This window comes from Mobula hypostoma, chromosome 10, assembly GCF_963921235.1.
Source record: "Mobula hypostoma chromosome 10, sMobHyp1.1, whole genome shotgun sequence".
Lineage (NCBI taxonomy): Eukaryota > Metazoa > Chordata > Chondrichthyes > Myliobatiformes > Myliobatidae > Mobula > Mobula hypostoma.
This window is the reverse complement of record NC_086106.1, coordinates 109,354,547-109,366,379: the sequence shown is the minus strand read 5'-3', so window position 1 is coordinate 109,366,379 and position 11,833 is coordinate 109,354,547. Positions and strand designations below refer to the sequence as shown.

General features: G+C 42.1%; 1 protein-coding gene across 1 annotated transcript in view; it reads left to right on the top strand.

The window, feature by feature from the left end:
* fgf16 (fibroblast growth factor 16) overlaps window positions 1-9,184 on the top strand; it is a 10,788-nt gene extending 1,604 nt beyond the window's left edge. The window contains exons 2-3 of the mRNA XM_063061428.1: window positions 1,567-1,670; window positions 8,305-9,184. Coding sequence (XP_062917498.1) covers window positions 1,567-1,670; window positions 8,305-8,550 — 350 coding nt within the window. The 3' untranslated portion in view covers window positions 8,551-9,184. The remainder of the gene's footprint in view (window positions 1-1,566; window positions 1,671-8,304) is intronic.
* Window positions 9,185-11,833: the final 2,649 nt, after the last annotated feature.

Sequence of the window (11,833 nt, the reverse complement as noted above, 5' to 3'; positions counted from 1 at the left end):
CGCCGCCCCCTCGCTCCAATTTGTCACCAAAGTGGAATCCACCTGGGCTGGCGAGCCGCCGGGATCCACTGCGCGGGGGCCGGTCGTTCTCGGGTTGAACGATTCGCGCTGCACTGAGTGCAATCGCCTCCGCGCTGTCTGAGGCACGGTCCTCCGGCGCTGCACGGGAATACTCCTAAAGCTTCGCACTCTCTCTCTCTCTCTCTCTCTCTCTCTCTGTCTCACTCACGGGGTTTTAACGCTACAGCTGCTGAGTGTGTTTCACGAGGCGGGAACGGTTTGGACCGGTTCGGTGTGACACAGAGTCCTGTCCAATTGTGAACAGACTGTGCGGATAAGAGGGAATTCGTGTCTCCTTTTTCGAGTGATGCAGAGCTGGTGAAGGAGGAGAGCACAGAAACAGGGAGGGAGAGCAAGAGAGAGAGAGAGAGAAGCATACCCACCGAGATAAATTGAGTAGAAACTCACAGCCGGTGTGGAGTGTGGGGAGACAACAAGGGGTTAGGGTCGAACGCAGTCAGGCAAAGATGACACGCAACCCCGACAGAGTAGGGGGCAGAGGGAGGGAGTTAGACGGACACAGAAACACGATTTATGGCCAGTTGTGTAACTGAATTGGGTCAAATTGGAGGGGCAGGTCGGGCAGGTTGGACCCGACGGGAAGTGGGGAGTCAAATGCCAAATCACGGAGTGAATGCACGCGTCGCACCCAGGGCACAAATGATTGCGCCTCCTGTCCTTAACTCACTTCAGTTAGCATCCTCTGCTTGCACCCCCCCCCCCCGGCTATCACCACCCCTAGCCACTCTCTCCCACTTCTTCCAAAAGTGTCGACAGGTGTCTTTCATTCCCATAGAAATGCGAATGTGGTTCAAGGCGCAGAGCCGCTCGCACCCAACAACACCCAAACTGGCCCGCAAATCATCGCAGACGTTCCAATTAAACATGGGCAGAGGTTTTTAAAGGCTCTTTTCTCGGAGGCAAGAAGGTTGATTACAAAGCCTTTCTCGGCACTCATAACCCTATTTTTAAGGCCAGTCTAACAAATACAAGCGGAAAGCCAAACGGGTGGAAGGTTTCATGATTAGAACCAGATTCAAGGACCTGACACCGCAGTTTTAGACGTGATTTTTGTGAATAATCGCTGATGGTTTTGTTAACTGTTTAGCGATAGTTTGAAAGGGAAACCAGGGACTACTTTCTAAATTCAGTGCAAGGAATGGTAAAAGCTTTCAGTATCGATGGGGTGAGTCCACCTTGTCCAGAGAGTCAACCGGGCCGGGGCATGACCGAGGTTCTAAGGCTTGGAGGGTGACTGGCTTCCGGAGTCTGCAGGTGGGCAGCTTACGGGGTAGATGGGGCCATTGAGCCGTGGAGCACTGCGGCACATCTTTGGAGGTGGTCGCCCCGGCGCACTCGGAGCCCCCGGGGGAAACAGCCGCCGACTTCACCGTGATGTTTATGTGATTGCCCCCCCCCCCCCGGGCGGAGCGTACTTGCGGCGCTCCCTCTCGGTTCTGTGGCCGTAATTCATTGACCGCTCCCCATTTCTGATGTTTTGCTCAGGGATCCTGGAATTCATCAGTCTGGCGGTGGGACTGGTCAGTATCCGCGGCGTGGATTCGGGACTCTATCTGGGGATGAACTACAGAGGCGAACTCTACGGGTCGGTAAGTCCGACATGTTTTCCACACATTTAAGCACACGTGCCAAGCAAAGATGTAATGCTTAATGTACTTGGACCAAACTTTACACTGGGAACTTGGGATAAAGATAATTACTGCCAGACTTTCGATGATGTAGTGGGGGAGGGGTAAGCTTTGTAGATCTGAACTGGAAAGGGATGAGGGTGAGATCACTGGTGATACAGTATCACCTTGGTATTACTGTACAGAAATGGGTTCATTTCCCCCACCCGGACATCACCTTCTAAACAAACGCTAGAGCGCTTTTCTCCGACTCACAGTCTCAATCGCTCTGTTCCGGTGGCATCTTTCACCACCAGTTTGCAAATAAAACTTTTTGACAGGAAATATTTTCCAACCTTTCCAGTTCTGAATTTACACCATCTTCCCCTCATCCGCGGTTCCTTTCTGGTCATTTCCCTCCAGTTTATGTTGTTTTTTCATTAATTAATAGCGCGCAGGTGTCATTGGCACGGCCGGCCTATGTGCGGTCGCTAAGTGGCCCGTGTAAGCGGTGGGGGTGTCCCGTCTTCCTCAACCGCTCAGCATCTCTGCCCTTCCCTGAAAGCATCTAGATTCACAGCAATACAGCCCAAATCCATCTTCCCTGTCTATCAGTGAAGCCGATGATGTTTCCCTTGGCAATCCAGCAGTGGTTCCACAGTACCACAGCGTTCGGCATATTTCTGTCTTTACCACAATGATGCCTTTATTTTACGTTTCTCATGACATAGGAGGAGGTACCTGGCCCACTGAGTCTCAGAGCATCCCTATTCACCGGCCTATTTTCCTGTTCTTTCTGTGCTTTCTGTCTCCTTCTCCCATCAGTTGTTCTCACTCACTCACTCACCCTCCAGAAGACATATTACCAATCTCAGCACACCCCCGGGACATGGGAAGTCAGGAGCACAAGAGAGGGTGTGCAAGCCACACACCAATAATAATACCAGAAGAGAGAATTAAACCCAGCTCCCACGCAGCCCAAACATGGACTTATACTGATAAGAGTGGGTGCTGACAACTTCACTTGAGGAAGTTTAATAACCCTGTGGATTTCCGGTGGGGCAATGGTAAATTATTGCAATGGATATGTGCAGGATCCTATTGATAATGGCGAGGACCGTTTTAGCCAGAACTGGAGATTGTGATTGTGACCTACAGACATGAAATTGTAGATTTTCTACTTGAGTTGCTGCCAGTGTAATGAAATCCCTGTTTGAATGCTCCCACCTGGCTATTCTGACAGGTTACCTAGCTGGGGTGTCTCTGCAAGGTAAAGGTGGTGCAGAATGTAATTTCTTGTAAAAAAAAACACAAGCTTTCCCTAAGCAGATACAACACCTGATAGTGAGATCTTGCCACAGCAGCAGAGTTCTGAAGCATATTTCCTGGCTGCTCTAGACCTGTGCTCATAGGAAACCCACTATTAAAAGGAATAACGCCCTTTGACTCACAAACATTCATCAGAAGCTGCCGTATAGACTCGCTCCTCCTTTTAGAAGTTGAGCATTGTTATCAAGCAACAATTGGAATGATATTTCAGGAGAATGAAGCTGCATCAGACCTCGCATGTCACAATCCTAGCTAAAGCATTCTCTTGTGTTAGGTGACAATGTGCTTGGTGTTTGATATTATAGACAGCTTTACAGCAGTGAGAACAATACAGTCTCTCTCCATCTTATGAATTAACCTCTGTATTGAATATGACTTACCATTGTCAAGGAAGACAGTCACTGTGGAATAGGTTTGCATCTCATGAAAGGTAACTTCTTTCATAGTACAGTATACATGAAACCTTCAGCCACCTCATACTACCAGAGCCAAAGGACTACTTTTGAAGGGCAGTTACCTTTTTAATGTGGGAAACCATGGCAGCTAATCAATACACAGTAAGGCGCCATTGAATTAGGACATGTATATGAGATGTCATTAAAGGGGCCTCAACACCAACACTGGAATTTCCTACAGTCAATTTTTCAGGCCAAGAACTCGGTCCCGAAATGTCAACTTTTATTCCCCTACATAGGTGATGCCTAATTTGCTCAGTTCCTCCAGCATTTTAGTGGGTGTCGCTCAACATTTCCAGCATCTGCAGAAGACCTGATAGCCTTGGCGTGAAACTTTAACTGTTTATTCCCCTCCATAGATATCTGAATTGCTGACTTCCTCCAGCATTTTGTGAGCTTGTTCACCTGTTCGGTTTCCTGCCTGTAATGATGGTCTTTTGATATCAAAGCTGGGGTAAAAGGAAGGAAGCAAAGTTATCCTTAAATGAATTCGACATATGAACCCTTCTCTGGTTTCTATACAGGCTTAACATTTGTAACTTTAATGATTTTCAGCTTTGTGACTCATTAAATATCAAAGCAGGGACAGATTAGCTCACAGTTTGCATGCATTTGTTTTGAATAGCTGTTGCCGATAAATAATATGACAAGAGAAATTACTTTCCAGATTATATTTAACTCAAACGATGTTTCCCCAAGGCACTGTGTCTGAGATCAAGAGAGTCCATGTAAAATCAGAAACATGGAATAAAATTAAGGAAAGAACTCTTGTGTGAGCCCAGAGGAAAGTTAGCACAGAAATAAAGGTCCATTTTGTTTATACAATTTAGTATCAGGAATTATTTTATTTGTAATCATTCACCGTCATAGGTCTATGTTGGGAACATTTTTGGAAAGTAAAAAGGCAGAGAATTAAAGTAAAATGATAAATTCTAATCGAACATGACCTGGAAAGCTCTTCTAACAAGTTTTAAACTTTAAAATAGAGTTTGGGCAAGTTTCTTGTCAGTGTAAATGTACATTGTAAAGGTATAAGGGGTTTTACAGATCAAAACAACTGCTTTCCCTAACACAACCTGCAACCTCTTGTGAGATATTTCTTACATCCTCAAAAGAACTGTAAGTTTAAGTGAAAGAAGGGTCAACAATGAAGATCTCATCAGCCATTCGTACTTTCAGATAAAGTCATTCAAATGGTGCATGAAAACCCTGTTTCTGTGCCACCCAATGTATGATTGTTGACTTGGACTGGGGTCTAGGGTGTGATGCTGCAGACAGTTATAAAGAGGGTCAGGGCCTGTAAATTGGATAACTGGCTATAAAGTCTTTTCATACTAACATTCAGTGGGAAGTCCAAAATTAATTGCCTACATTTTCATATCAGATAATCACAGTTGGGTAGAAAAATAACTTTAATAAGTGTGTTTCCCACATGTGTTCTCTCTAATGCACATTATTATACATTTAATGAGATTTGCAAAGGGCTAGTTTAATCAGCATTTGAAATCTCTGTTTACTTAAAAGTGGATTTTAAATGGTGGCAAGTGGTTCTGTAAACCAGGTTTTAACAATAGGGTTTTAATAATAGCATTCCTGCATAATTATAACGTAATTTCCCCCGAAAAAATGCATTTAGCGGCTTTCATTTTTTGTTCAATAGAAATACAGATTTAAAGTCATGTAGAGCAAATACCAAGAGGTGTAATGTTATTCAACAGTCTGTGAGGCTCTTTAGGTTCAATCTGATATTCAGAATGAAATACATCATCTCATGAAATTAACTGCTTGAAACAAGTATCAGCCAGGTGGCTTACCACAGCTCCAGCAAAGTCATGGTTTAGCATATCAAGGCATTTGCCATCTACTTTCCCTCATTTAAATTGCAAGAATGTCTGTTAAAAATGGACATAAAGTAGGCTTACATCAGGGATTTTCTAATATAAAAGAAAGCTGTTTCTGACTATGTGAAAGCTTTGTGTCAGTCTTACCCTCCCCCACTAGTTTTCTTCCTCCCCCTAGGCCCCACATTGCCACTTCCATCAGAACAAGATGGGTCTACCATTAATACAAGTTCGATTGTTTAAAAGAAGACTTGTTTCCAAGGAGCAGAACTGGTTGTACCAGTTCTTTGCTCCCTCTGGCCTTGCGCTCTGTGTGGTGTTTGTGCTGGGCCTCAGTGCTCCCTCTAGTGGGCTATTTGAAACTGACTACACACACATCCAGATCGCAGCAGAGCTTAAAACACTGGTCTAGGTGCAGGAATGCAAGTTTCTCCACATGGAGCTGTGTAGTTCTTTCCTGTAAATGCTAAAAAAAAATCCATAGACACCAACAAGAATAAATAAATATCCTTTATTGGGTACACAAAGTTAACACATGGAGTTCAAATTTATACAATATCAACTGCTAAAATTAAGTATCCAAAAGATTTAAAGGTATACTTCTCTATCAGCAATGCAGATAGTAGTAACAGGTATTGGTTTTCAATTTCCCATAAGAAATAAGGAGCAGAATATCTTTCTTTCTGTAGTTATTGAGATGCAACACAGGACAGGCCCCTCCCGTCCTTGCGAGCCATGCTGCCCAGCAATCCCGCAATTCAACGCCAGCCTAATCAGGGGACAATTGACAATGACCAATTGACCTACCAACCTTTTGGACTGTGGGAGGAAACCGGAGCACCCGGAGGAAACTCACGCGGTCACGGGAAGAACGTACAAACTCCTTACAGGCAGCATGGAACCCGGATCACCTGTTATGTGAACCACCATGCTACTGTGCTGCCCCAGAATCATGCCACTCGGCCCATCAACCCTGTACTGCCATTACTGATTTATTATTCTTCACAAGCCCATTCTCCTGCCTTCGCCCCATAAACTCTGGTGCCTGTATCAAATGTATTCCCTATCTTTTCCACTGCTTTCTCTAATCCTTTACTGACAAATGCTAGTCTCACTTAATTACCACGTTTAACTGGTTGCTGCGCACAAATGAACCTTGAAAGCAAATACTGTTTGCAGGAACCATTACTTTTGCTCACCTGCTACTCTTGGGCGCCTTCTCTCCAGGCTCTGCTGTCGCTCCTTCTCTTTTGCCCAGCTCAATGTGATGCCATCAACTCAAGCATCCTCACCGCCAACCAGAACAAGTAGGTCATAAACTTGGTGAGACGTTTTCAATGAGACTCTGACCCTGACTCACCATGTCAAGTTACCAGTGAAGTGAGAGCTGCATTTTCTGGAAAAAAAGTATTGAAAATTTGTTCTCCATCAAGAGCTTGAAGGAAAGCCAAATAAATAATGCTTCCATTCAAATCAGTCTCATTTGAAATAATAAGTAAGACAAAATCGATTTCCTGCATTTCGTTATCTTTTCCAATGACTACATGTTCATTCAACCAATTCTGTCCAAGGGAAACAATTCATATTTTAAAGTAGCTTTGATTTCTAACGAGAGGGACAGAAATTTGATACTAAGTTTGACATTTTTTTCTGGGAAGTATTAATGTTTTAAAATATCTAAATCTGTTTGCTATTTAGCATTAATGGGGAGCATTTGAAGAGTGTCGGTGAATAGTTTTATTCTGAAGACATTGCATAAGACTGGAGCAGAATTATGCTATTGGCCCATTGAGTCTGTTCTGCCATTCTATCACAGCTGATTTATTTTCCCTCTCCACCCCATTCTCCGGCCTTCTCCCTGTAATCTTTGACACTCTGTCTAATCAATAACCCATCAATCTTTGCTTTAAATATACTCAATAATGTGGCCTCCACAGCCGTCTGCCGCAATGAATTCCACAGATTCACCATCTTCTAGCAAAAGAAATTCCTCCTAATTTCTATTTTAAAGGGATTTCCTTGTATTCTGATTCCATTAACTCTCTTCTCCCACCTACAAGGTAAATACTTAAAATGAATATTGTTATAAAATAGCTGGCATTATGGATTTTCTATAGAGACAGACTGTGCAAAAGTCTGAGACACACACACACACACACACACACACACACACATATATATATATATATATATATATATATATATATAGCTAGGGTGCCTAAGACTTTTGTACAGTAATGTCTTTGTCAACAAGGGAAATTCTAGGCAGTCTGTAGAGGAGGTTGCATGGTTGGCACAACATTGTGGGCCGAAGGGCCTGTAATGTGCTGTTAATGTTTATGTTCTATGTTTCTATGTAAGGAGCAGAGAGCAAGTTGTAAACCGGGCGTGAGCAAAGGATGTTTGGAATACCAAAGGTGGAATGCAATGGGAGGGGTGCGGGACAGGTGGCAGAGAGAGAGGAGTGCCAGGGGTGGGGGCACAGTTGTGGTCGGGTGCAGACTCACCCATCCCCGAGACACCAGGCAAGATAATTTAACTCCAAACAATTGGTTTATTGATCATTACAGAATGCCTCTCTGGTGCATTCTGCCCCCTCGCCTCTCCTTTCCTGCTTTCCCTCTCCCTGGCCCCTTCCTACTCTCAGTCCACAATAGAAACCCATATCAGAATCAGGTTTATCATCACTCACATATGTCGTGACATTTGTTTTTTTTGTGGCAGCAGTACAGTGCAATAAATACAATTACTGCAGTACTGTGCAATATATAGCTAGGGTTCCTAAGACTTCTGCACAGTACTGTAGGTTGGACTAATTTCTAATTGTAGGATGTAATCTCCAACTTGTTAACAATATTCCTCACGAGATGTGGCGCCTTCAACAGTTCTTCCTTCATTTGTTAAGCTTCAGCTAACGAAAAACGCAGGATGAATTAAATAGTAATGAAAGTATATGAACTATACCCTCTGACTGAAATCTGTTTCTTACAGAAAAAGTTAACACCCGAGTGCGTTTTCCGGGAACAGTTTGAAGAGAACTGGTACAACACCTACGCATCAACTTTGTATAAACACGTGGATACTGGGAGACATTATTACGTGGCTTTGAATAAAGATGGATCACCACGAGAAGGATATAGAACTAAACGGCACCAAAAATTTACTCACTTTTTACCTAGGCCCGTGGACCCTGAAAAAGTACCGACATTATACAGAGACCTCTTGAACTATAGTTGATAAATTCCACTGCCTTGCATGTGTTGTACATAAGCGGGGGCTTCAGCTGTCTGGGGGAGCAGTGCCAACGACAACCTTGTGGCCACTTTGAGACGACCACTTTGGTTGAATCTATTACCACTACTCATACTATCAAGCCATTATCAAGTGCACAGTTCCAGGATTTTCCTTTATACTCACGCACCTATATTCTCCACTGAATTTTTTTTTTGCTTCTGGATAATGGTTGAGGAGGAGAGGAACAAAGCCTCGTAGACAATGGACACTTTTATCGCTGGAAAGGCCACTAAGTGGTAAACGCTGCTGCAAATAAAGGAGCTTTGAGCTAAAATTTATATATTTATCAAAAGTCGATATATTTCGAATCTGTGGATGAGAACCTGCTGAAAGCTGTTATTTACTATGCGTCATGGAAGAGAAGAGCCAACAGGATATAAGGTTCCCAGCCTTTGGAATGGCTAAATTTACCATGGACACTGTATAGATCAACAATAAACTATTTATAGAAATGTCAATATTATATTTATTTTATATATTTATTTATTACATAGACTATATTTTTAATGACAATGTATAGATCAGATTGCTATCTGGGAGGATTAGATCCTATTGAAATGTAAATGACCACTTTTTAAGTTATGAAGATCTATGAATGTTGAGTTTGACAATAAAAATACTTTGTTTAAAGCAAAAACGTATATTGTACAATTAACATTACTTGTTCACCCAATAAATAGAAATTATTATGATGGAAGTTTCTGATAAAATTAAATCTGTTACAAATTTTCCCGAATACTTCTTAACGTAGCAATTGTTATGCTAATATTTTCAGTGTGCAGCTTGCAAATCCTCTTTATGTTGGTATTTAATATATTTGAATATTGCTCACCTACCTCGTCTTTGACTAAGTTTCAATGCAGGTGCTTTCATTCCTTTACAGTATATTCAAAGTCTGGTAAAAACCGCAAAGTGAAATCTCAGCCTACCTTTTCTCATGCCGTGATCAGCTTTTTCAACCATTAGTTAGACCATTGATTCATTTCAGTGTTACAGTTTACAATAGTCAACCTCTTGAAACGGAAGCAAATAGTAAAGTTCCTCCCTGCAAATAGCTGTGGTTCAGAGCTTCTGTCATTGAATGGTAAGAGAGAATTCAATTGCAACCACATTTGGAAAGGCAACTTCAATATGAACATATATGCAAAAAGTTCCTTGATGTGTTTTGCTTTTAGGAGCAAGTCCGAAGCTCAATACCCTCCCCTACCTGCTGCAAATTATTTGTTTTAAACACCCAGAAGGTTACATATTTGTACCTGTTAAAACTGAGGCAAAAAAACTAAGCATATATTTGTTAAAAAATTATCAAATCTCTTTTATTTGTCCACATAAAAATATTGAAGTAAATTTCAGAATATCAAATCAGTAGAAAAATTGCCAATTTCTGGAGGAAATAGTCCCCTGATTTAGCTTCATTAGGCCCCAGATTGTGTCTTTATCTTCATTGAGATGTTAACAACCTTTCCTAAACCTCTACTGATGAGGGATTACTTTCAGAATAATTATTTTTGAAGGCATCCTCTTCAGATTTTGCTTTGGATGGTGAGTAGTTTTGGAAATGGTTTGAAAGCTTTCTTTGGATGGTGTGTGGTGTTAGAAATGGTTTGATCATCTGTTGATGACATACCATGCTCATAGATAGTGACCTTGGTTGGTAAGCCATCTAACCAATCCACATGAAACTGTAGCCCTGTACTTCAGTCTGCCCAGGATGTTTCAGAACAACCGACAGCAGGACCAGAGCAGAATCTCAGCATGTTTCTTAATATTGGTCCTTAATAACAAAATATACAGCACTCTAGACAAAATGAGAGCCAATGCCTCCAGCTATACACTAACTAGCAAAAATTATGTGAAGTTTCAACAGTGCAGTGAACTCTCTTTCAGTACAGTGCACCTCCAGTGATCTTGCCCCCCCTTCCAACCCAGAGTTGGTTCTCACTGGTAGGAGGGACTGAGAATGTTGCTGTCCAATGGCAGCTTCAAGCAGTCTAGAGCAGTCTCATTCTCTGTCCTAACAATGAAACTATGGTCCTTTAACCACCGTGCAAAGCTTTCATATGTCTTTAGTGTTTTGATAAATGATGTTCTCACTCCGATCTAGATTGCTGTGTGCAATGAACTCGCACTCAGCCAAAGGAGACGGAGAGAACTGCATCACAACTTCAGTTAACTTCCCAGCAGTAGTGATGGAAGACCACCAGCTCAGGTCCCAGTGGTGAATGTTTCGTATGCCTTTAATCCTTCGGCCAAATTCAGAAGCCAGCAACCTCTTGATGACTGGGCCATTGCTTTAATGCCCAGATAAACATGAATTAATCCAGCAATACGGTGGCTGCAGAGATACTTAAATATCTGTGGAGAGGAGAGTAAGTAACTCATTCCCCACATTATTTTTTATGGAATAATTGAAGACAGCGATTGAAGGAAATGTATCATTAAAGTACAGAAAGATTAAAAAATGGAATAAAAAATAAAATGTAATTTTTATCACTCAGTCAGGAAATAGATTGGAGATGAAAACATAATAAAGTAACCATAGAAATAAGAAAATCAAAATTTTCTTAGCAGTTTATATGACTCTAAGATATAGGAGCAGAATTAGGCCATTCAGCCCATTGTCTGTTCTAGTATTCAATCAAGGCTGATTTATTACCCCTCTCAAACTGCTTCTCCCCATAACCTTTTACTAATCAACAGCTTACCAACCTCTGCTTTAAATATACCCAATGACCTGGCCACCACAACTGTCTGAGGCAGTAAATTCCACAGGTTCACTGCCCTCTGGCTGAAGAAATTCCTCCTCATCTCTATTCTGAAAGGATATCCTCTACTCTGAAGCTGCACCCTCTGGTTCTAGACTCCCCCACTGTAGGAAACATCCTCTCCACGTCCACTCTATCTAGACCCCTTAATAGTCGATGGTTCCCCCCCAATTCTAAATCCCAGCAAGTACATGCACAGAACTATCAAATGCTCCTCACTGTACTTCTCCTGACATTAATTTAATATAACCCACATATCATGCAGAAAAACATACTCTAAAAGATATTAAAAAAGAACCACCTGTTATGTTTTCTAACTCCAAAACATAAAACCAATCGAAAGAAAAACTTGGAGCTGGGAACAACCTGCGTTTACTCTAGGTTGTACGTTTTAGCAGGCTGTGCGCTTCTGACTTGCTGACGTAATGACGTATGCCATTCACATACTTTTACATATAACC